Genomic DNA, 27670 nt, shown 5'->3' with positions numbered 1-27670 from the left:
AGGTTAGGATGTAATTTCTTCTTTCTTTAGCTATAAATATATTTAGACTCTTGTTGCAAGAACACTTTACAAACAACTGTCAGATTCTGATACATGACTGTACAATTTGTAATTGAAGATGTTACTGAGTACAGAATATACTTCCAGACTGTGTTGATGTAATCAACTAAAACTGTTGCTTGAAAAATTCTAATTTTACAGAGACTGATTTTGATTATTTTCCCCATCCTCCAAGAGACAACAAAAGAAACTATTAACAGATGCCTGATTTTTTGCACATGGTTTATGAATGAGTGCATCAATTTGCTTCTCTCAGTCTCTCTCTTGCAAATTATGGACTGGGCACTATTTAAATTGCCATTTACATGAAACTCTGTAAGGGATGATCTCAATATCTTGCAGATGGGAACATGTTCTCTCTTTTCTCCAGGTACTTTGATATAGAAATTTAGGAATAATATTGCTTTACAAAAAACCCACAGGTTTCTGACCATTGGTCAGAAAACATAATTAGCATTTGAAATTATGATTAAGATTACCCATTTTAATGACAAGACAATCTCCATATACTGACAATTCTGAATAGACTCAAAAGCAGGGAATTCATAATGAGATATACCTACCATAAAAAAGACAAAAATTGAGTTGCTCTATAAGCCCAGGCATATTTGCTGCTCAAGACATGAGCAAAAAGTCACTAAGCAAAATGTTCGCTACATGAACATTGGCAACAACCAAAGAAATATAACAAGCTATGTTCAACTGCATCAACTAAAATCTAACAAGAATTTGTGCAGCAATGTGTTCAACTTTTAGTTTTAACTCTTCATAAAGATTAATTCTTTGTAATTTTGTTATTCTTTTTACTTGCCCTTCCGGTCAACAAACACATTGCACTATCAATATATAGATTTACAGAATCACAGAATCATTAGGGGTGGAAGGGACCTCTGAGGATCATCTAGTCCAACCCCCCAACAAGGTAAGGCCACCTAGAGCAGGCTACACAGGAACACGTCTAGGCAGGTTTTGAGTATCTCCAGAGAGGGAGTCACCAAAACCTCCCTGGGCAGCCTGTTCAGTGCTCTGCCACCCTCAACATAAGGAAGTTCTTCCTCATGTTGAGGTGGAACTTCTTGTGTTTTAGTTTATCGCCATTGTTTCTTGTCCTGTCACTGGGCACCACTGAAGAGAGTCTGGCACCATCCTCCTCGCACCTGCCTTTGAGGTATTTATATGCATTAATGAGATCCCCTCTCAGTCTTCTCTAAACTAAACAGGCCTAGCTCCCACAATCTCTTCTTATAAGAGAGATGCTCCAAACCCCTGATCATCCTTGTGGCCCTCCACTGGACCCTCTCCGGTAGCTCCCTGTCTTTTACTGAGGAGCCCAGTGCTCCAGATGTGGCCTCGCTAGGGTCAAGTAGAGAGGGAGGATCACCTCCCTTGACCTGCTGGTGACACTTCTCCCGATGCACTCCCAATGCACTAGTGGCCTTCTGGCTGCAAGAGCACACCGCCGGCTCATAGTCAACTTCTCATCCACCAATACTGCAAGGTCCTTCTCAGCTGAACTGCTCTTTAGTAGGTCAGCCCCCAACCTGTACTGGTACTTGGGGTTCTTCCTCCCCAGGCGCAGTACCCTACACCTGCCCCTGTTGAACCTCATTGAGTTTCTCTCCACCCAGTTCTCCAACCTGTCAAGGTGTTCTGCTGACAGGCAGGGTATGCCACAAAACCACCAAATGCTAGCGGTATAATATGTGGTTTATTAAACAAGCACTCTAAAGCAAATAAGCACACTAAAGCAAACAACATGAATCAGGTATATATCTCTCCATATATAGTAAATACCTACAATAAAGCAAATCATATATATATAAGTAAAGTACAGAGAAAAATTAGCAATGCATCAAATCATTAGTGCATAGAGAGAACAGAGATCAAGAAGAAATACATCACCAGTTACCACTGAATCATCATCCAGGCCCACACTTCAAGCTGGGAAGCCCCAGCAGCCAATGCCAGGAGTCTCAGGTAATTGGGGAAATTCCTACGCACTGCGTCCACCCGTAGGTGAGACTTCGGATTTGGCCACAAGAGGGTCCTGCACTTATACCCTTAGAAAAACAACCGGTTTTATGCCAGATCTCTAATTGTTCATTTGTGGGGCTGTGCAGTTTCTCATGACCTCACTGTTGCCCACGCCGAGAGCACTGGCCAGGTGCCCCAGTGCAACCACGTATGAAGGTCACAGAACAACTTCACACCTATGTTTTTCTGTCTCTTTCCAACAAACAGTCACCATGAATATATATACTCTACTGAATACACTGTGACAAAAACATACTTTGTTATATCTCTCAGTCATGAGAATGAATCAACTCTTAGCTAGGTTCCCATCCATTACACAAGGTCCCACTGAATGGCAGCACAGCCTTCAGGCGTATCAGCCACTCTCCCCAGCTTTGTATCATCTGCAAAATTGCTAAGGGTACATTCTATCCCTTCGTCCAGGTTGCCGATAAACAGCTTGAATTCCTACAATCTGAATACCACAAGACTGACTGTCCCCTTGTACTGAGTTGCCCTTCTGTCTACAAGCCTTTGCATATCTTATTGTTTAATAAGCAAAAAACGTACATCTCATGCTATTCCAGGAATATCTTAAATATTGTGACTCTGAATGTAATTCTTGTTTCCAGGGAGAAAAAAAACAAGTACAACATATACGATGGAAAAATACCTCAATTACAGGAACTTGCTATTATTATTTGGAAGTGTAATGGCATCTGATACTTTGTTGCCATTTTCGGCAGGTAGTTAAACAACCATAACGAAAGGGAAAGAGCATTTTTGTCTTACTGTATTGTGAATTTATAAAGCAATAATGAGAACTATATTGTTCAAATATACCCTTTTGGCTAAATTCACTATTAGTTTAAAAAAAGCAAGATTAAGGTCAAGTTGTGTATTATGCATGAGAGACTAGTGTGGTTTAAATTCATAAGTATTAATAAAATAAGAAAACAGTAGGAAACTAAATAATACCATACACCACAGAATGTAAGAACAAAGACCTAAGGAAAAAATAGGATCATCTTAGCAAGTTGATAGTTTCAGTATGCTAATAGAAAACAAAAAAAGCAACAAACCAAAACAGATCTACAGATTAAAAAAAAAAAAAAAAAAGTGCTTCTTGTTGTTCAATATATTTAAATGGGAAAGGTTGTGAAACCTCAAAACAGATAACCAAAAGGATGACACGGTATTTAGTATCAGTCCGTCAATCCAGTCAGCTATGAGAAGTCAATCTGTTATTAGTCTAAAGTATCTGGACTAATCTAAAATGCCTGAACTAATTAACTGCTTTACTACAGTTCACTGAATAAGTACTAAACCTTAACAAGTAATCCATGTTACATATAAAACCTTGAAAAAATACTCAAAAAATTACTTACTGACCTCAGGATTTATTAAAGAAAATGTTAGGAGAATTATTTGGTATGGTGTTCTAAATGTCCTAGCAAATAAAAACCCCAGCAATTGCACAATATCTGTGATGAGCTGGTGCTGAATCTTTGTGGTTTTATATTGACAAATTCCTTTTTGCATTTGTAATACAACTGATGCTTTCTCCCAGAACTACTTATGATTCATAGTTCTATAACTAGACATTGTACAGGCATATTGAAAATTATTAAAAAAGCTTCTAAGATTTCTAATTATTTTCCAGTGTCTGAACCATCACGGTTATAGCTGAGCACACCACAGCTTCTGAAAATATCTACAGTGAAATCTGCAATATGCAGATTATGCAAAGGTAACATTAGCTGTTCTTTAAAATGCTTGATATTAGAGAAATTAACATAACCCAATGAAGTAACTAATTTAAATCTCTGAATAAGTATATTAAAGGTGCAACCAAAAAAAGCAATAAAGTTATGGCATTATGGGGACCATCTCAGGCAATTAAAATTTTACAAAAATTAATTAACCACAAACTCAATTTTGTAGGTTATGCACCCACTTCTACAAAAAGAAAAGCAAGTGAGAACAGAGGCTAAAAGTTATCATATTTCAGCAGTATTTTTGTTAATAAACATATGCTGGTGCAGATCTCGGCACCAACACACATGGAGTATGACCTATATGGGCACATTGTACATGTACTTTAATGGAAATATAGTATAATATTGTATACATTCATACTCATGGTTCACAAATTATGTTACTTAGTTTTAGAGGACCAGTAGACTACCTTGGCATAATCAGAAAAAAAAAAAAAAAAAAAAAAGGCCAATAGTGTGTAAGTGTGCAATAAGTGAACACATTCAGTCTCCTGATCTTGTGAAGAGAAACATGGACATAAATCATAACATTTGCTGTCATTATTTTTTCACCCTCTCACACAATAGTTTAAATTATTTCCCTAGATCTGGTCACAGATCTAGATAGTGCACAGAACTGGAAGTTCTGCTTTGCAGTAACCAGATCCTACTTTAACGCTCTTTTCTGTATACTTCTTAAAGCAGCTTTAGGCCTGCAGATTTTCTATGGAATAAAAAAGGTTATACTTCCATTAATTTAAAGTGGTTAATTGTCTGTACATCTTTTTACTACGTGTCTATCAAAATTCTAAAACTGGGCATTATTTATAATTATAATATTAAGAATTTGCATTAGAAATTTTCTAGCATGAAAAAATGCCTGTATTAAAGGAATGTTTCCTTCTGGTCCAGAGAACATTTTGTTTTGCTTTGACATAAAAAGTGATGCTTTACTTGTAAAAAATGATGTGCTTACATTCACCTAGTACTTCTAAAAGAATCATACATACTTAAACTCTCCTTAGAGCAAACGCTGGGACGCTACAACATCTCAAACTAGCATGAAATCAAAAACCCTAAGAAAATATATTTAGTGATGCCCCAAAAGAGAACTATTCTTATCATCTTTCGCATACGAAGTGTAGATAGTCCAAATCACAGGGATGTTCAGGAAAAAATGTATACTACTTCTGTTCTCATTTCTATCACACTTGAAATTTTGTACCCAAAGCAAAAACCCCTCTACAAGGTGAAAAAGGGAAATCACTTCTAGAACACCCAAAAACCTAGATTTCCAAATTAGAGGAATTTCACAGGAGAAGGAGAAAGACACACAGGTAAACAAGAACATGGTGAAAAATATTTAACAATATAAATAAAAAATGCAAAAAACCAAAAGAAGTGTCTCAGATGAATGGATTGACGCTCACCAATACCTTTAAATTATTTTGTTTCTTTACAATATAGTTACAGATACTATCTCAAGCATGAATCTCTCCATTAAGTAAATAAGTAGATATCCAAGTGCAGCTCTTGATTGAATTTAGGGAGCAGCACATCTAAATTTCACACTGACAGCTAAGTGCTTTTCTGTTTCCGTCTTCCAGCCTCTGCTTTGGAAGACCTTACTTCTCTGCACTTGATATATATTCTGAAGAAAGCAGGACACTAAATAGTAAGTAAAGTAATTTTTAGTAATAGTCATAAAATGTAACAATCATATTATAATGGTGGAATTTCATATAATAATAGCAAGATATTATATCACACAAAGGAGAGGAAGGAAATTTCATTTGTGTTCTTTTCCCTTTTTAGCTTGTCATTGCAAGAACCAGCATCTGTATTTCCATAATAGCAGACAATATTCAAATTCAAATCATATCTGATGAATAGACAAAAAAAATCCCAAAAGATTGATTTTTGGTTTTTTTTTTTAATCTTAGAAAGATGAAAACTCATGACTTCACAGGTATGTAAAAATGCTGATGATATGTAAAAGAGTGTTTCTCAGCTAACAATAGTTACAACTTAAAACCTTAAATTTGTCATCATGCTTGTACATCCTTTGCTTTCTTTTTAAGCATTATCTGAATGACGTCAGTTAGGGTAAAAGGTATTAGACACAGTTTATGTGGCATACAGTAAGGAAGGAATCATGCAAACACCAGTGCTCATCTATAGTTGAGACTAAAGTTGTTTGATTATTCAGATTTCTTGGATATATCTACACCTTTTGGATGGGATGTTTTTTGGAACTGTGTATCACATTCACTTCTCTGACCAGTAATGTACCAATTTACAGGTTTCAGCAGAAAGTTTTTGTATACTGTCCTGTATTCATATGTAAAGTTACAACCACATGGTCACTCTGTAAAGTGAGTATTGGCCCGATTTAAAGTATTGCCTGATAAATGCTTTCAAATAGCAATATGAATAGATACCTCTAGTTCCCTTCCTCTTGTGCTAGAGATCTCTATGTAGCATAACTGAAGCAAGCTGCTTTCTCATTCAGTTAAGCTGTCTTAATAGGTATCTGTTGATTGGTATTTCACGCAATTAAATTCAATAGCACCATGTCTATGATCCATCTGTGTCTTGCTGTATGACCAGCACAAAACATTCCTCATGATTCAAATCTCACATAAATACTTTTAATGAAAAGAAAGGAATTGAAACATCTGCTTCAGGAGTTATATTATCAGAGTTTGTGCAGATTTCAACCTTTATTTTAATATAACTGGGGACAAAATGGACTCATTTATTTACCATTTACCTTTCTGTGCTGTGTTTGCTGCTCACCAAGTCTGAGATGTTTCTATCTCTGGAGACTAAATACATTTACAGCAGCAATACTACAAAACCAGGTTATGCAGATTGTCTAAGCTTTTCTGTATTTTGCAAGTAAGAAATCTTGGGTAAAGCATGCCTGCCTCTGAATAGCAACACATTTTGAAAATATTGACTTTAATATTGTCAAGTAGATTACTAGCATTTTAATATAGCACTTCTGGCTTTAGAAGTAATGAGATTCTTTTTCAAAGTGAATACATTTTTAGAAAAGGAAAAAATAAGAGAAAAAAATTACATGCATTTTGTTAGGCTATTATAAATGTTAAACAAATCTTTTTAATGTTGAAAGTTGTACTTTGTTTAACTAGGTAGTCATTGTCTAACTAAGTTTGATCATTTCAGTAAGACAAGTTTTGTTGGGGTTTTTTGCACTGAAGATAAAATGTCATTTATTCAGTATTTTTAACCCCCATTTAGTTTAACTGGGATCTGCCCTCCAAAAAAATCTGTTGATATTTTTGCTGATTAACCATTCAAGTTATGTCCTCTGTAGCTTGCCCATTTTTTTTTTTTCTGAGAGAATGAACTGCAGTTCAATACACTGGAGCACTGCCTTCATGCGGCACATGGCTCTGAATTCAGAACATGTATGTGTGATCACTGCTGCTTTTGAATAATCCTTCTTATGTATTGTGTGGAACTGCTCTCTACAGTTTTTGGCACTGTCCTTCAAGAAGGGTGTAGACCAATTGGAGATTGTCCAAAGGATAATAATGAGAATCACTGGTCCAAAAAGTGTGAAGAAAAGAGTGACAATGAATCACAGCAAGACAGCTATCTCTACAGACGAGGTGACTGAGTGTATTGGGTGCAAGAGTCAAGGTGGTGGTGGGGGGAGTGCAGGGGTGGTCTCTGTGAGGAAAGGCTTGGGCTGCTGGATTCTTATCCAGATTAGTTATCTACATTAGCAGTATTTTAAGAAATAGTTTTTGCTTTTATTTAGAAGCTATATTAAAATAAATTGGTGCTTGTAACTGTTACTGTGAAAATGGAGAAGAGCACATTATTCATAATAAGAAAATATACATGAAACTGAATTATCTAACAATTTTAATTCAGGTTTTTTGAAGAATATAAACAAGGGGTTTTTTTTTTTTCTATTAAACAAATGGATAGGCTTCTTCTGGTTTACTTAATGATTGTATGTTCCTGAACAGCAAGTTCAGGGCATAAATACACAGAAAACCTGAACATCACCAGCAGATGAGAAAGTTCAACAGAAATATGCTTGAGAAATACATGCCCACTTACATTTGCAAACAGGTGGCCTCCCTTTGTTGCTCCATGATCCATCTTCTTGACACACTGCTGTTGCTTGTTGACTAGATTCTAGCTTGAAGCCCTCATCACACTCATATATCAATCTACTGCCCAAAGTGAATTCATTACCTATAACTGAACCATTCCCAGGGGAATCAGGAATACCACAAGATACAGCTGAAATGAAAGGAAAGAAAAAGATAAAGAATTGGCATTTTTCATGTATTTTTTATTAATATTATCCCACTGAAATAAGAAACAGATCAGTAATTTTGACATATCTTGTTCATAACAACTGAAATTAATTTTCCATAGCATTTACAACATTCCACAAAATGCAACAGTATTTAAAACATTGATAAACACTTTGAAGTGCATCTAATATAGGCGACATTTTGTAAATCATTATATTGTTTAATACAGTTACTGTAGAGACAGAAATTTCCACATAAGATAATGGCAATTATGATTCCATAGTTTATTTGCTAGGGAAAAAATGCAAGAAAGTGCCCAAAGTGATTCAATTCAAGAATCAATGAACTGGAAAAATTCTTAAATGTTTTCTAATAGTCTGTTTCCATTCTCTCAGGGTTTCTCTCATTCCTGTACTATTATAAAAAAACCTCCGTATCTGTTTGATCTATACTTATAAAACAATGTTATTTAAGAATTCCATTTAACATTTTTTGTCTGATCAGAAAAGCACCTAAATGACTAGTCAAGGAAGAGTCCCACTGATGTTAAGGGCATTATTCAGATATTTAAACACTTGTTTACATACTTGACTAATTCACTTCAGAATGCTAAATATTATGTGAATTCAGGCTTATTCATTTTCCATATCATGAAGGAAAATACTTACTGAATTATTTTCATTTTTTTTTCCTCTTTCAGCATTTACCTCCAGATGAGCAGTTATTCTTTCAAGCTCATAAAATTTAATTTGTTGTCAATTTAGTGAAGTTTGAGTGGCATCTAGTTGGTGGGGTTTTTTTTTTTTGCTTATTTATTTATTCTACCAGAGCTTAGTACAGTTAATTTTAAAGTATCTCATAATATACAATTTTATGGCAGATAATAATCACAAAATATCTATTTCAGTCACTTTTAGGAGAGGTCTTCAAGACAGGATTAACTTCTGCCATCTCACTTCTAAGTTCCCTTGATTTTGATAATAAAAAGAAGAAAGACAACTGTTCAGTATACTTTAAAAAAAAAAATCTTTTAATGCTGTTTTATTTTATAAGAATTATTTATGCACAGTTACTAACTCTAGGTACTTGAGTAAGTCAGTAATGCTGGTAAAGATGTTATATTTGCCCCATAGCACTTCTGAAGGAAAAGTCATAGTATCATTTTCTTTGAAAGGACATTATTTTCTTCAAAATGGAAACTTGGAGCAGAGAACCCATCACATTGTTACAGTGAATATATTTAAAAGTTCATATAAACCAATATATGTTCGTACAGAATCACCAGATGCTTTGAGTTTGGCATTCGGTTTATTGCTTTACTGTAAAGACATTGAATAGAACACAGCTTTGAAGTTTTCATTTCTAAGTATTTACCACTAAGAAGTGGAGTTTTGTAAATGAAAATGTCTTTTCCATATATACAGTCAATTGTAAGAAGCAATTCATTTTAGCAATTACAAAGTCCTTTGGATATTTGTTCCTTTCCCCTTGACACTGTGAAAATTTATTATTTAATAAAGTCAATATATTTCAAAAGAAGAAATGACAGCCTTTGTCTGAAATCTGTTAAAAAGAGGTGAAAATAAGTATTTTTTTTTTTTTAAATCCAATTTTTATTATCAATTACTCAATTCAATGTAAATGATTAATTTCAAAACACATCATCATGGTACCATAAACACAACTCTCAAATTTGTTTTCAGTATTACCAAGTTGTCACATTTGATGCATTTAAATTAAATACAACCCAGTAGTTTGCATATGACTATAATGAGGAGAGGTAAGCATTATAAAGTGATGAATGGTTAGTTCATTTCATTTGCTTCCATCTGGAATCTGTCAAATTGCTGATAGAAGCAGAACTGTAGGAATGTTCTGAAATAAACTGCTTCCTTTGTAACACAACTTCTTGCACCCTAATCAGTGCTTCTCTTGCCTTATCAACATTAAGCACTTTTCCTCAGCAACAGCTGAGCCCCCTGCCACTAGAAGGAGTAGTGGTGGGACAGAGAAGGGAGAGAAAGGTGACAGGGAAGGGGTTCTGGAGACCCACGCATACTGCTCTTAATGGTGCTAGAGAAGGGAAAGGGTGAAAGCAAGTTCTGCTGGTTCTGAGAGCAGGTCTTTGTATTAGGAGTCATTCCCCACATGGTGACCACAGCAGGAGTGATAGCTTTTCAGGGCTCTGGCGTACTCGAAACAGGCAGCAGAGCTGCATCTGGTTCAATGCTCTTTCTGTTCCCCTAATAATCAATTTAATCCTTTACCTACCACTGGAACGAATTCTGACCATCTGTCCCATAAGCAGAATTTTACACTTGCAAAATATTTGTTTGCATCCTGAATTGTTAGAAGGTTAAACTCACTCTGTTTTACTACATCAAAAAATGCCAATGCATTCTCCATTTCCAGTCATGTTTACTGTGAAATGTTTCAGTGTCTCCAGAGCCTTGCACTATGTTCCTCTCTGCCCTAACAAGCCTTTCAGTTCTCTTCTGCTTTGTGGCAATGTGTCTGAATGTAATTGGGTAGAATGTAATTGGGTAGTGATGTAAATGTGTAGAATGTAATTGGGTGAAGATTTAACTTCTTGTCAACTTTTCAGGTCTCCTTTCTGCTGTCAAAACAGCAATCTCTGTGTTAAGTGTGCATACATTTAATTGTACACAACCAAAATTCAAAACTATTAGTATATTTACCCATCCATGTATGTGTGTATTTGTACATACAGATGGACCTTATTCTAGTTCTAAATACTTCAAACACAAATTAACTTCAAAAAAGCAATAAGAATTTATTATGTCATTTGAAAAAATGAAAAACCAAACCCCAGGTCTGTTTAGTTCATGTTAGAAGCAAACAATTCTGTCAGCATTTGCTCTTCGCCTCTAGCAATAACTTTTCTAGAAACTAATGAATAGTTCTGGACTGAGTAGCTCTTATGTGCAAGTTAGTATAAAAGATGAGTGATGTACAATGCCCAGGGCACACCCAGGTGGGCCTATCAGCTATGTCAGGTCTGATGTGATGTCTGGTGTACCAAAGCACCTCAAAATCTGTGCTTATCTGTCCTCAGTCCTCTACTGTCTCTCATTCCTCTGCTGCTGCTGCATCTTGTACTGCGATACTGTGAGGTTATCCTCATCGCTGCTTTAGCTACTAATCATAAAACCAGTTTTAGCATTCTGGCACTGTTCCTGTTACAGTCTATCTGGTTATTTGTTGTTTGCTTCTCCCTCCGAAACTGGGATTGGAAAGAAATATTTTTACTGCTACTGATTTCTTGAGGCTGCTAATGGCTTTTAGAACAGTAGTCCAAACAAAACATATTAGCACAGCCAGTTTCATCAAATAGCAAGTACTTTGACATTTGAAGTAAAGCTAGCTGAAGTAAACTGACTGAAATGGCGTATCGTCTTTGGACAGTGGAAACAATACCACTACTGTCCCATACCCAAGTATTTTGAAGCTCCCAGCTTCCCATATAACTGTAAAATGGTAAAGAATGGTGTCAGAAAATCTTCTGACTTGAGGAACTGTCAACATGCTTCTTAGGTCAATGATCAGATGAGATGGCTAGGTTCCATCTGGGACACATGCATTCAGCATGTGAAAAGTACGTAAGATTAATTGTCTCTTATTTTCTTGCACAGCAGAAAAAATATACTTCTTCCAAAGAACAGGCAATCAATACAAGTGTAAAAGCCTTTTACTGCCTAGAAACTGAGATGCAGTTTTAGTTGCTCTTTAATGTTCCACGTGTTACTGAAATTTATTTCTTATCAAAACCAGTAAATTTAAAGTTTATGGCAATCCTTTAAAATACCTATACACATATATACCTTTAAGATATATTTAAAGCATGCAAATTGACTGCATACAGAAAAGAAGCTGTAGTCTGCATTACAGTCAGACATTGAGTCTATTTCCATAAACTGGAAAATCCCTAAATTTAAAGCAAAAGCATTTATCATTTAGTGACCTGTTTCTGGCACTGAACATAGTGCTGAGAAAAGCATTTAAAAACCCTAAACTTGAAGGTAGCAACTGAGAAGTTCCTAAAAGTGGGATTCATAACAAAATCCACGCTGAGTGGCTGTTGTGGTTTAACCGCAGCCATCAACTCTCCCTCACCCCTCTCACCCTGATGGGATGGGAAGGAGAATTGGAAAAAGGTAAAACCTGTGGGCTGACATAAGGACACTTTAATAACTAAAATAATGTAAGTTATAATAACGATAAGAATAGTAGAAAAAAGAGAGAGACATATAAAACCCAATAAACACAAGTGATGCACAATTGCTCACCGCCCGCTCACTGATACCCAGCCCGACCTGAGCAGCGATCGGTCCCTTCCAGGTAACTCCTCCCAGTTTATACACTGGGCATGACGTGCTGTGGTATGGAATACCCATTTGGCTAGTTTGAGCCAGGTGTCCTGTCTCTGCTCCCTCCTGGTTTCTTGTGCCCCCCTCACTGGCAGAGCATGAGAAACTGAAAAGTCCTCAATCAAGGTAAGTACTACTTTGCAACAACTAAAACATTGGTGTGTTATCAGCATTGTTCTCAGCCAAAAGCCAAAACACAACACTGCACTAGCTACTAGGAAGAAAATTAACTCTATCCCAGCCAAGACCAGAACAGTAGGTTATATCTATGATATCCAGTCAGAAACACTGGGGAGAGCCATACCACAGAAATCCTAATTATCATAGAATCATAGAATAGTTAGGGTTGGGAAAGGACCTTAAGATCATCTAGTTCCAACCTCCCTGCCATGGGCAGGAACGCCTCACACTAGACCATGTCGCCCAAGGCTCCGTCCAGCCTGGCCTTGAACACTGCCAGGGATGGAGCATTTACCACTTCTTTGGGCAACCTGTTCCAGTGCCTCACCACCCTCACAGTATTCTCTGACCTGGTTACATACAGAAATAACAAAGAAACAGAAAACAGGGCTCTGGATGTAAAAACCAGTTATGAATGGTCATTTAGTCTACTTTCCTATCACAAGCCAAAATTGAACAATGTTCATTCAACTTGTTCTTAAAAGATCTCCAATGCTGAAAATTCCATGTTCTCCACAGGCAAACTATTCCAATGTTTCTCCATGAGAAAAGAATAAAAAATAAAGTAAAACTGAAGATCCTATTGAAGTAAACTTAGCTGTAACTTCTCTATCTCGAAAGGACATAGATAATTATTTCATTCCTCTTTGGAGCTACTTTAACATATTAGAAGATTGTTACCAGGTTTTCCCTCAAACTCCATTTTTCAGTCTAAAGTACTATATTTCTTTTATTGTTTTCTATTTTGAAATATGATCATATGTTTGGAATACATTCTAAGAGCAAACTGGGATTTGGAACTCCCTGAACTGTGCTGCTTACCTTGCATTTTGATTTTAAGGCTTGGTGCTAAGAGGGACATTTTTTGCACAATAACATTTGTCAAAAAGTTAAACCACACCAAAGAGCTCATTTTATAAAAAAGCAGTTTGGTGATGCCAGATTCATGGCTCTTATGCAAACTACAAATTGGTATTTTCAAGCCAGTTAGAAAAATTTCATCAGTCTCCTACCCTAAGGCAGACATAGAACCCAGTTATGGTCCTGGAATAAGCTTTGTCTCCAGATATCTGCAACCCAGCACTCCCGATCCATACTGACTCTGACAACTTTCTTAGATTTTTATTCAAACTGCTCTTCTCGCCAACATTTTCTCTTATTTTACCACCTATTCACCCCTGAGCATCAGCCTTCTTTCCATACTTACCTCCAGCATGGGGATCCAGATATGAACTAAGGAGTGGCTAAGATGACATATGTGGTCGCCAGAGTCATTACTGGTGCCTATACTATTTCCTCTCAGCAGCTATCTATTGCTATTGTTTAAGAATTACTATTTTCTCTGTTTATTTTCTCTGCATATTTTGAATGTAGCATGACTCATGTTTCTCTTTTTCCTTCAAAAAGAAAAAGCAGTAAGTTCTAATTTCCTAGATACGAGTCAAGTTCCTTATACATTGTCCAGGACATTATCACATGCATTTGCATTGAGAAGGCTGAATTGAAAAATATCTTCTGTCCCTAACAGATCAATCTGTATTAGATATGTGTTAATATTAAAACTGTCATGGTTATATTAAATATGCAAAATCACTCCTCTTTTCTAATAATAAAATCAAATTTGATTTCAAACATTAATTCTGACACAGTCAAGCTATCAATTACAAATATAACGCCGCAGGACTGGTTTTACAGAAACTTCAGACTTAATCAAAAGCATTTTAATTTGTAAACAACATATAATGAAATCCATGAGCTGGACCAAATGTGTATTTTTAATTACTTTTCAAAGAGAATGCATATATCTTGATAAGATACTAAATAAATTTAGAAACATGCTTTCCATTTCAGAGTTTATTGAAAAAAAACGCTTTATCCAGACATACAAGTTGGAATAACTGTGTCAAGAGTTGTAAAGTGACATATTAAAATTGAGGAATCCTAAATTAATAAGAAATTTCTAGTAAAGTTTAAACTCACTTCCTGTCTCCCAAATATTTTTTCCCCTACTGCTAACAGATATCTACATGCTGAAATTACAAATATGGATTAAAATTAAAGAAAAAAAATTATTTATGAACACACTGCATTGCTAAAATTTCAGCTATTTCTTTAACATAATTATAAAATAACAAGGATAGACACAATGTCTGAAATATTTTATGATTTTCTTGAGTCTGCTAAATTTTTGTTCAGAATTATCACTTTCTGTGACTCTGTCCCCTGGTTATCCATGATCAAGTTCTGGGACCTCATGTCAAGTCTTGCACATGTCTGTACATTTTTCCTCTCGCTTTCTGTGATTTGTTCCATTCTGCCCTTAAAATTGAGGACTTTTTTTTTTTTTTAGTTGTTCAAAGAATTGTTCTATGATTATTCAGGTTTTTTCACATACCTCATTATGTTTAGATATAGTTTCAAAGTTAGGATGGCAAATTGGTAAGCCTTTCTCTGCCATTGGTATTAAATACAAATATAAGACTTAAACTCTAGAAATCATAAAATCATAGAATCATGTAGAATGTAAAAGAAAAGCACCTAAAAATTAGACTATTCTAAAAGAAAGGACAGAAGCAAAAAAAAAAAAAAAAAAGGATTGCACTGCTTTTATAACAATTCTAAAGTGATAGAATATCATATTTTCATCATACAGACTTCTGCTATTTGGCCACACAACAGTGGCAGTAGTAGTAGCAGGCTACCATAGTGTGGATGGATAAGCAGTAAGAAAAATACAGGGTAAATTTACATACAATTCTGAGGCACCATGAGGTCTTAAATTCTTCTGAAAGGTATGATACTCCAAATGACACTAGACTTCTATGTTTAAGCAAATTAATAAAAACTTTAGCTCACACACAGATGCTTGAATTTACTCTTAATCTTGAACAGAATTGCATCCTCCACTTTCCCAACCTTCTGGCCAAGCTGTAGGACAAGTCAACATTCCAGGTCATTTAGTGCAAAGTGTCTCTGAGCTTCCAATTCCTATGCCAGCACCAGAAACTGCACTTAAAATGCATTTTAAGTCCAAAAGCAGCACTTGCCCCTAAACTTACACTGCACCCAGATTATGCACAGATTCTCACATGATTTGGTGTAGAAAGGACAAACAGCATCACATGCCATAATACATTATGGCATATAGGATTATAAGACATTCTGGAGTCTGGAAGCATGGATACAACCTGCTTGTGGCACGCTGGCAGCCTGAGTTTCTCCCTGTACTGGTAGGGGTGTAGACACATGGCCCATCTAGGCATGAAAACGCTCAGCCTGAAGAAATAGTTAGCTACTAAATCAGTCTGTATAAAAGATGTGAACTGTACTTTTTCAACTTGTTCAACTGTAGGCAAATTTCAGCAGCATTTTACTTTTCCTGCAAATAACCAACCCTCAACAGAATAGTGAGCATCATGCCAAATCCCAGTTGGCCTTTTTTCCTTTTTTTTTTTTTTTTAATGTACAAAATAGAACTTCTGTCTTACGTTGGTTTTAGAAATATCTAAGCCATCCTTAATGAAGCCTCAAGCAAAATGCTTTTCCTGAAGACGTGAAGCACAAAGCACTGCTGTTAATGTCTTACAAAGTTAGGAATAACTAAGCACAGGTTTTAACCAAGGAAGTTCCAACAAGTCTTCACTATGAATGTTACAACCATTTCTGCTATAAGCAAAGCAGACTAGAAGCAGACAGAAATGAAACCATGTTAGAATAGGCCATATATGATATGGATAGAATTTGCAGTCTTTCTCCTTTCCCCCATATTCCTGATCTTATTTGATGTATAACACCTTTGTCTCCGCTAATGGTTTCGTGAATAATGTGTGAAACACATTTTTGACTAAAACCAACCACGTTTAACTGCTTTGTACTACTTTATGTTACTCCTCTGTAGTTTGTGTGTGGCTTTTTGTACAGGGGAAATCATAAACATTTGACAAATACTAACTATGTTTAACAGATGCTAAATGCTAGATGCTAAAGGAGACCCTGGCTAACTCCAGAATACACAAAAAAAATCAGAAGTTACAAATTATGTCTTTAAAGCACTGCTTATAAAGTTATTTTCTAAAATAATCAAATTAACGGCTGAAAACTACTGGATTTTTATACAAAGTTCTGTAATACAACAGTAGTATGAAATGTGGACTATTTAGAGATATGTATTTTACTAAATAAGAAAATACTGAAAACGTTTTTCATTTGGTCTGTATTTGCATTAATCTACTTAATACTTTAACTCTGCACACATTAAATACACAGGTCAACATGTATTTGGATAAACTCACGATGTCAATCTGTCTCTTGGCATACAGCAATGTTGGCAATGCTGTATCTTTGTTTTGTAAAATATTCTTTGCAATGAAATTATAGAAGCATATGCAACAAGAAAACATTATCTTACCTTGGCAGATTGGCACAGGAGAATCCCACTGATACATGCCATTTTGGTGACGCCTGCATGTTGCATTATTGTGACCAATCATTCTATACCCAGGTTTGCAGTAATAGCGAACTTTACTTCCAGCTCGACCACTTGTTTTATTTACAATTCCACCGTTCCTCAAGATAGGATTTAAGCTGCAATAGGGAGCTAAATGCCAAAAGAAAGGACATTATTAAAAACACATAAAACACACTTAATGTACACAGTTCACATTATTTATGACATGCAGACTATGAATACCATTAAAATTAGTACAGAATTTGTCATATTACTTTTGCAACCCTCAGTGAAGATTTGAACTGCTTATGCAGAAATACCATGAAGTTCAAAAACAAAGTTTATAATCTCAAACCATTTTATGTTACCATACATGAGGAAACTGCAATCAGGAAGCATGTAGATGGTTCAGTAAGTTTACTCATGCTAAGTAAACAGTCTACTTGAAATTTGGTAAATTTATAAATATAAAGCTGTTCTTTGAGCTACACTCTACATAAAACTAATTATGAACAGTTTGATTAAAAAAACCCAGTGCACTTAAACATCTAAGTAAAAAATGAAACACTCTGCCAAATACATTAAAAATTTGCAAGACACAGCACAATAGGCTGATTCATCAGATGCATTTTTTTCAGATTAAAATTTGTAATATGTTATGTCCATGTTCCCCCAAAGATATCACATGACAATTGTATTAATTTGGTAGCAAAATAATGCAACTTAAGTAAGTGCATATTATTAAATGTTAAATTTGCACTACATCTGAAGAAAGACAGAATGCACTTGTTTAAATGTCAGTTTTGAAATGAAAATACAAACGACAAAATGAAGCCATTGATCTTGGGTTCCCAAGGAGCCACAGAAGCATGAATGTAGTACCAGGGAAAAGTTTAGATAATGGGAAGTGTGTGTAGAACACGTATCATAGTTTTTTATAGTAGCTTTTATTTATTCTTTTTTATTCTTTTTTTCCCGTAACCATTTAATCTGGACTACTAATTCTTTTATTAAACTGCTAACATAGAATCATAGAATAGTTAGGGTTGGAAAGGACCTTAAGATCATCTAGTTCCAACCCCCCTGCCATGGGCAGGGACACCTCGCACTAAACCATGTCGCTCAAGACTCTGTCCAACCTGACCTTGAACACTGCCAGGGATGGACCATTTACAACTTTTTTGGGCAACCCATTCCAGTGCTTCACCATCCTCACTGTAAAGAACTTCTTCCTTATATCTAATCTAAACTTCCCCTGTTCAAGTTTGAACCCATTACCCCTTGTCCTACCACTACAGTCCCTAAGGAAGAGTCCCTCCCCAGCATCCTTGTAGACCCCCTTCAGATACTGGAAGGCTCCTATGAGGTCTCCACGCAGCCTTCTCTTCTCCAGGCTGAACAGCCCCAACTTTCTCAGCCTGTCTTCGTATAGGACGTGCTCCAGCCCTCTTATCATCCTCGTGGCCCTCCTCTGGACTTGCTCCAACAGTTCCATGTCCTTTTTATGTTGAGGACACCAGAACTGTACACAACACTCCAAGTGAGATCTCACGAGAGCAGAGTAGAGGGGCAGGATCACCTCCTTTGACCTACTGGTCACACTTCTTTTGATGCAGCCCAGGGTACGGCTGGCTTTCTGGGCTGCAAGCACACACTGCTGCCTCATGTTAGGCTTCTCATCAACCAACACCCCCAAGTCCTCCTCCGCAGGGCTGCTCTGAATCTCTTCTCTGCCCAGCCTGTAGCAGTGCCTGGGATTGCCCCGACCCAGGCGTAGGACCTTACACTTGGCTTGGTTAAACTTCATAAGGTTGGCATCGGCCCACCTCACAAGCATGTCAAGATCCCTCTGTATGGCATCCCTTCCCTCCAGCGTATCAGCTGAACCACACAGCTTGGTTATACTAACAGTAAATTCTTGGATAGACATACAAAGTGTAGGGGTTAGAAGATTTTGAGCATAACAGGTTGTACTTTGTGTTCTGATTACCAGAGAACTTATTGCCATTTTTTTTCCCCTGTGGTTAATTTCAACAATATGTAGTATATATGAACCTCCAAAGCGATCAGTTTTAAAATGGCATGAAATATGGGACAGTCAGGCTACCAAATTATACAGAATGATGTCAAAATACTGAAAAATTCCTTGGAGTCACAGGGGAAATCTATCAGTCATAATTGCCGCTTATGTTGTAACCGTTAACAATGCCCAGAGCCCAAAGGCATAGTTTGAGCTCTGAAGTGAACTAAGTGATGTTCAGAAAAAAAATTGAAATAAATCAATAAAAAAAAAAAAATAAAATAAAATAAAAAAACCCATCAGTGTAAAAGCCCTACCAGAGGTCATAGTATTTTGTGCTGCAAAGGCAGCGGAATATGAATAGAAAAGGCTGATTCTCAAACAATTTATTATGTCTAAGCTACACGTAGCATGAAAAGAAGGAAAGCACTTGAAGCAAATTATCTAAAATTCTGAAGATGGAATTTAATTTTATAACTCTAGAAGACACTAACACCTGTTGAGACAGTGAAGGGATATTGAGAAGACTCCATACAATTCTCTTTTTAATCTACAGTTTAAAAAACAGATTAAAAATTACTAAACTGAACTTCCTTCAGAGTCCAGGATGAAACACACACAACATCTCCTAGGATCAGGAACTGACAAATTAACTGAAGAACCACACACAAAGCAATAAATAAAAATGTCAGAAGATTTGGAGTGTAAGCAAGTGCTTGAAGAGTGTCAGACTGAAAACTGCAACCACTGTCAGCTGAGTGAAAATTCTGGGCTTACGCAGGAACCTCTACAGTGTGTTCATAAAATATTGCAGCCTCGTATCAAGGACCACTGGGATAAAATGCTGGTTTTCTCCCGGGCAGTTTCTGAGAGGAATCTGTCCTGGAACTTCATGAAGCTTAGCTGATATAGGTGCAATGACACAGAAGTGCTCTCATCTAGGAATGTCAATGTTTTACCATAAAATGTGATAAACTATGAAGCTGTTCCAGTGACCTGAAGTAGCTTTACATTTACAGATTTAATTTACTTTTCCAAATGACATAGCATCCACATTCTTTCAAGGCCTCTTAAACACCAGTGTTTTTTGCAAGGTAACATACTGAACATTTTCAGCCCACTTGTAATCACCATGACCATTTGTCACTTGCAACTGAAGACCAACAGGGTAATAACTGCCTAGCTAAATTACGTATCACTAGTCAACTGATGTGTGGACAGCAGCATAATAAACACCCATTTTTCATTTGCAGGACCATACTCTTCCTTTCACAAAGCATATTCTCTTAACAGCTGAAACATTTAAACATTCATGCTGAGATATTTTTGCTGTTTGAGGTACTCTGTCTAAGGGAAATTCAATTAAGTAACTCCCAATTCCGAATGAAAATTCTCTGAAACTGGATGTCTAAACCCCCCAGATGATTTTGTAATACAGTCTTACAGTGAATAGTATGACATTTTCTCTAAGAATTTATTTCAGCAAAGGACTTAATTTCCCAGCAGTATCTTTGATCACTAGTCCAAAAACTTACATGAAGAAGATACTTATAACTATTTGCTGAAACAGTCCTATGTATGTTTGAAATTATAAATAAACAGAAAAACTTTCCTTCAAATCCCATGTTGCCTTTGTTTTGCTTATATGGTAGATTTTTTGTTGACAGATAAAATGTCACAGCTTAGTCCACTGCTTCCTTTCAACTTTCCCTTTTGGATACTTACTTGTCTTTATCATCAAACTACCAGGAGATCTCATGTCTTTTGTGCCACTATTCTTTAAATATCCAATCAGGCAGAAATTTAATATAATTCTCACTTTAGACATTCTCACTTTATAGATAAGAAAAATTGCTTAAGCAATTAGGAAAGTTCACACAAGAAAACTAAACATACCTCTTCAGATCACCAAAACATTTCCTTAATTAATGGACTATCCATTCCATATGTTACTTTTTACTTTATAATATATACAATCAAAAAGGAGAACAACAGTCAACCAAGCAAGAGCAAAGGGTTGGGCTGTCATCCTTTTTCTTTTTTCTTGCAGTTTATTTTTAAATTTAACAAGTAAACAGTATGAACACAGCAAGCTAAATTTGCAAAGGTGTATTCCCTCTTCAGTGACATAATTGTGAATGTCTGCCTTGTCAAAAAATAAATATCTGACTAAACAACCTGCTATTTATAGTACAGATGTTCTTACTGATGATTGAACATTTATAAATGATCCTGTTTATATTTCTTGTGATCCAAAGTACTGTAGAAACCTCCACTGCATGATTTTCCTGCTGTATTTACTATAGCAAATCACCACCTAAGTTTAGGAACCACAGAACTTCTTCATACAATTCCCTTGTCACTTCAAACCAGCTACTGGAAAATATAAAGACAAAACCAAACCAATCAATAGCCTTTTCTTTTAAATTGAAATAGAAATAGTAACAGCTGTTTCACATGTAAAAAGCTTATCAATAACATGAAATAAATGGTGAAGCTTCTTGCAACAACAGATGAGGTTACAAGAGCAGAATAAAGGCGTGGTGGGTTGACCCTGGCTGGACACCACGTAGCCACCAAAGCTGCTCTATCACTCCCCCTCCTCAGCTGGACAGGAGAGAGAAAATATAACAAAAGGCTGGTAGGTCAAGATAAGGACAGGGACAGATCATTCACCAGTTACCATCATGAGCCAGACTTGACTTGGAGAAAATTAATATAATTTATTACCAATCAAAACAGAGTAGGATAATGAGAAACAAAACCAAATCTTAAAACACCTTCCCTCCATCCCTCCCTTCCTGGGTGTGCTGGTTTTGGCTGGGATTGAGTTCATTTTCTTCATAATAGGTATTATGGGTCTATGTCTAGGATTTGTGCTGGAAAGAGTGCTGATCATACAGGGATGCTTTCATTATTGATGAGCAGTGCTTACAAAGAGTCAAGGCCTCTTCTGCTTCTTGCCACATCCCAACAGGAAGTAGGCTGGGAGTGGGCAAGAAGATGGGAGGGGACACAGCTCACAGTAGCCACCCCTGTAATCCCCCCACCACCAAAACCTTGCCAGGCAAACCAAATACGTAAGGTAAGATAGAGATCTATGGTGGGTTTTTTCACATATATATTGACAATTCCTTTGGCAGGCAATTACAAATTAGCTAACTACTTGCCTTATTTACTCCTGAATGACTAACCAAAAGTTAAACAAAAATGTTACAGAGGTAATATAACTTGCAAACTAGCAAGCTAAGTACCCCTCTGCTTCCCAAATCATTATGACTCTTTCATGCATGCCAAGTACTGTAGTGCACTTTCATTCCTTCCACCACTACTGAAAAAAACCCAACCCATCCATTTCTTCTTTGTTATGCTTTTATATTGGCTTGCTTGGGTTGGAATGTGCATGCAGCATTATAAATTATTGAGAGAGAACAAAGCCAAGAAGCATGTTCTTGCAGGTGTCTTTCAAAACAGTTTCAAACTTTCATCTCTACAGAGTGATTTTCTTAGTCTGAGCTCAGCAAGTTCCACTTTCTGCACTCACACATCTTCCCCATCTGTAATAAACTGCACAGTTTGGTGGAACCAAGCTGCACCGGGAAGTCAAGTTCAAGCACTACAAAAAAGCAAGCAAGCACTGCACTACAAAACAACAAGCAAGAATTTAAAAAATAAAATGTTTCAGAACACAATACCTTTTCCTTGTATTTTTGGCATCCATTTTAATGATTTTGCCATAGTACACCTCTTTCAAAGAAAAAAAGGATTACTTGCCTAGAGCTGCAAGAAATTTTAACCGATGCTTTTCTTCCTAGTTTCACTATGCTATCCAGATCCTCCCTAGATTAAGGAAGAGATCATTTAATATCTAGGTGTTTGTGCAGTTAGGAAATTTATTATTTAGATTAAAATCATGCTGGTGCCTCTATAATGTCTCAAAGCCCTTAAAAGAAATACCCCTCTGCTGTAATGTTATAGATCTTTTCTTCTAAGATTTACCAAAAAGGCTAAACCAGAAGATGGAAAACATACAAATAACATTAGACAAATTGCTTACACAAGTAAGGTTGTATGCTAAAAAAAAATATTAAGCATTCCTCTAAGAGCTTCTAGCACTTTTAAAAAGTGAAGAAAATTTGTATCTACAAATGAAACTTAGTTGTGACAACACTACAATTTGCAAATTTTTGCGCACAGGCATAGCTGGAGAAGGGGAGGGTTGTAGGAGGGCAGTAATTCATTTCAATAGGTTCTTCATTATGAGGAAGCCTGCTGGCTCAGTCACAGCTGCCATGGTATCAATAGCCTTTTTGGGATCTTGTATTTTTCCTACTTTCGTGATGTTGCTTTCCCTCATTAAGATTCAAATCCGATTGTTTATGCTGCTGCTCACTGTTACTCTTCTTTCATGCTGATTATTTCCATTGAATCTCATGCAAAATGTACAAAAGTTTTAGAGAGAAATGCAGGCGCTGACTGTTAGTGAAGCAGAAAAAGCAAACCAGTTGTTTGTTCCTAAAACATAGCCATAAGGACTGCATATATCTCTCTGGTACCCCTATTTAATTATTAGTTGCAGCTAGTGCCATAATAATTGATGAATTGAGGCTAGCAATTAGATAGACCACTTTTTCACTACTGCAAAATATGTTCTGCATACCCGCAAAGGTGAGAAATAATTTCTCATTCCTCAATCATAGAATCATAGAATCAGCTAGCTTAGAAAAGACCTTTAAGATCATCATTGCCCCACGACTGCCAAGACCACCACTAAACCATGTCACTGAGGGCCTCATCTACGTGTTTTTTGAACACTTCCAGCGATGGTGATTCTACCACTTCCTTAGGAAATCTGTTCCAAAACCTGATCACCCTCTCAGTGAAGAAACTTTTCTTAATATCCAATTTAAACCTCTCCTGGCGCAGCTTGAGGCCGTTACCTCTTCCTAGCATTTGTTACTTGGAAGAAGAGACCAACCCATCCAGCCCCACAGACTTATATATATCTAAGTGGAGCAGGAGGTTGCTAATCATTTCTTCCCGAATTATGGCGACTTCAATCAGCTCCCCCTCTCTGCCATCCAACTCAGGGAACTGAGTACCCTGAAGATGGCTGGTATGACTATTAAAGACTGAGGCAAAGACAGCAGTAAGTACCTCAACCTTTTTATTCATTCTCAGTCACTAGGTTTCCCCTAGTATCCAGCACACGATGGAGGTTCTTGGCCCTCCTTTTATTGCTAATATATTTTTAAAAGTACTTTTTTGACAGTGGCCAGATTTAATTCTCCTTAATAATTTGATAATGAAAAATCATCTCCCGAAATGGCATTTAGCATGACTAAATGGGAAACACCTCCCACCTGATAAAATGTTCTTCCAAAATGTTCTCAGTATTGCTCTCTCTACTTTATTTATATTGACAATTATTAGCCACCAAAATTAACACACACAACCTTCACATTGCTAATCGAGTTGAAACACAGAAAAAGCTAATGTTAACAACAGACAGTAATTATCACCTCTTTCTTTCTCATGTACTATTTATATCATGTAAATGATCCCTAGGCCAAGCGTTTTAGGAGCAATGTGTCTGTAGATGTATGTGTGAAAACATCTTAAATAGGCTGCAAACTGAGTGAGGGTCAATATGTCTACACATAGAGTACAATCCATTATTGCAACACTGGTAACTGATTTGTTTTTTTAATAAAGGACATATTTTTTAACACTATTTAGATAAACTATTTACATATTTTCATGTCACCACAACACTAGGTTCACAGGCAGACTGTTGAAAAAGTGAGGGATTTTTTCTCCTCAGTTTTGCATTTATTTGTACACGAAGAAAAGCATAGGAATAAGAGCTGTGAACTGCAACTGAAGGAAACTGTAAACCTAATAATTGTGTACTGAATTGCAGGTGGAGTACTATATACTGTTTCAGGATCAAACATTCTCACTCTTTGAGTACTTCTGTGTAAATCTAAGGGCTATCCCGCTACATTTCAAAGGCCTTGCTCTCGTCTGGTAAGATAAGATAGCAGGTTGCAGAAAGAAGTATTCACTGGAGCTGTATTTATCAGGACATCTTTGGCAAACTGGTTAAAAATGGAGAGTCCAGGTCCTGTGCTTACCATGAACTTGTAATAGAGTGATTACACATGCTCAAAAAGCACATAATAAATTATCTTCAGAGAAATAGGTATTACATTACAGGTCTCAATTTGACGCTAAATAGTATATGTAACCACACAGTATAATTTAATGGAAATCATTCATAGTTACCTGAGTAACGGATCTTGAATCCTTTCTTGCTAGTTGCATGATCAGTTGACCAGCGAAGATATAGCTGATTCATTTTGCTTGTGAAGTTCATCTGTCCGGTATGATTTCCACTTAAAGCAACCAGTAAAGGGCTTTGCCCAGAAGAGCCTTCAGAGATGAATAAAGAAACTATTGAAGTATTAAAGTACTACAAGTTTAAGTAATCCTTTCCATATTTTAACTCAGCTGTGAATGTGAATATACAGGAAAGAATAGGAAATAACCTGACACATCATTGCTAGTGAAATAATTAACAGATCTCTACTTAAACTTTCCATTCAGTTTTAGATTTTCACTAGAGTGCATGATAAAAAATTTTGGTACATATAAACTGAAATATAAACCAAGGAGTGTTTTTGCCATAAACACTGAAAATTAATGGATTTTTTTCCAATTAACTTCTATTATTACTTTGAATAAGGTTATGTTTCTACTCCTTGTCCTTTTATATCTATTATTTATTTAAGCTCTTTTCAAACTAGTGAGTGGCAACAAATCCATACATTCTTTGACATTGTACAGCTTGTATAATTTTAACCACCATATTACAGAGTGAACACATGAGCTAAAAAATGCTGTCACATGTAAGATAATCACAGTTCACAGTGGAAAACATATGTACAAGTGCTATGAATTTACAGTACATACACTTCATTTGGACTCAGTTCTGTTATACATCTTCAGCACAATAAAACCCTAGAAGCACAAAAAATGATTTGGGGTCTAGCTATATAATAAAACAAAATCTATGCAACAGAACAACAAAAAAATCTATATATCAAAACAATCTCTGACTGAAACTTTCTAAAACATTAAATCGTACCTTCATCTATATGAAGGTTATGTTTTTGCCTGAAACCAAGGAGCTGAACTCCTCCCTTTCATATGCTCTCTATGCCTTTTGCTCCACTTTTTTCAAGTTTAGGAAAACCACGTTCAACCAATATTATCTTGGCCACAGCCGCTATTTCAAATTAAGAGGCCATTTCATTCATTTTTGCTGAGTTTCAGCAGCTGCAGCCTGATCAGCTTTTCTTATGTTGCACGAAAACACAAAAATAAATCTGAATCAAATGACACCTAAAAACTGAATACAATTGTAGTCAGCCTTCTCCCCCTCCAGTCCAAGAAATAATAAGTATATTTTCTGCTCAGGACATTTGAGGTACAAAAGAGAGGCTATAGAAGCCACAGCAAACCATAACGATTAAGACAACCTCCCAGTTCTTAGGTACTGCGGTTCAGTCACCATAATGACAACACTACAACTAAATAAGTATTACTAAATAAATTCTAAATAATAAATACATATATAAAATAAGAAAAAATAATCATAGCTTTAGGCACAGGCTACTCGGCATGCACAAAATGCTTTGTGGCTTGTTTGCTTTTCATATTAGGCAGCTAATGTTTGATGATTACAGTGTAGGATAAATGATGAGGAATGCTGAGGTCAATTCCTATTTTTGCTTGAAAAAATGCTTTAGAACATGAAAATTCATTTAGCATCTCTCTGCCTCTCCCTGGATTTTGCAAAATTTAATACAGTTGTTACAGTTTAGAATTTATATGTTCTATCAAAATTCTCAAATAAAAGGGCTAAAAGAGTACAATTACAAATATAAATCTACTACACACAGAGAGGTGAGAATCTTTCCTTAATTAGTGATCCTGAAATTTGCTTGCAGTACTACATGCCACACCACATTTTTTAGCTACTGGGAGATCAGTATGTTTCAGGAGATCAGGAATGTTTCAATACATTTTAGTTTGGTTTGTTTTTCCTGAAGTTGAGTTTCAGTTTCTGTGCCTTAACTAGAAGGCAGCTCTTTAGACAATGTTCAGGAACTTCGCTGTTCTTGAGCCTGATTTTTCTTATTGTTATTTTGGAGTTTGTCTATAGAGGGAAAGAAATACTCAGCTTCTGGTGTGCTGACCTGTCATATGATGCTTTCCTCAATATTAGGTAAAAGTTGACATTTTTGTCTTTTCAATGACAGGATTTTGTTGCTTTATTTCAGGGAGGAAAAAAGAAATAGTCAAAGAATATTTGCTGTGTTAAATGAAAGCTATTCAGTGTAAGCAGCCTGACTACAGTGTTTTCAAGTTCAAAAGCCTTTAATAATTATACTCGTGGTACATTATGGTTTCTCTGGTTTAGAATACAGATCGGA

At 36.1% G+C, this 27670-nt stretch overlaps 1 protein-coding gene across 4 annotated transcripts in view; it reads right to left on the bottom strand.

Moving 5' to 3' along the window:
- The window catches only part of CSMD1 (CUB and Sushi multiple domains 1), a 1137242-nt gene that overhangs the window by 74234 nt on the left and 1035338 nt on the right, over positions 1 to 27670 (bottom strand). For all 4 annotated transcript variants that reach the window (XM_030490098.1, XM_030490097.1, XM_030490096.1 and 1 more), the window contains 3 exons: positions 25458 to 25604; positions 17111 to 17299; positions 7932 to 8117 (listed from right to left, as the gene is read on the bottom strand). In XM_030490098.1, the coding sequence (XP_030345958.1) occupies positions 7932 to 8117; positions 17111 to 17299; positions 25458 to 25604 (522 nt within the window). The remainder of the gene's footprint in view (positions 1 to 7931; positions 8118 to 17110; positions 17300 to 25457; positions 25605 to 27670) is intronic.

Source organism: Strigops habroptila, chromosome 6, assembly GCF_004027225.2.
Source record: "Strigops habroptila isolate Jane chromosome 6, bStrHab1.2.pri, whole genome shotgun sequence".
NCBI classification, from domain to species: Eukaryota; Metazoa; Chordata; class Aves; order Psittaciformes; family Psittacidae; genus Strigops; species Strigops habroptila.
This window is presented reverse-complemented; position numbering and strand designations above follow the sequence as displayed.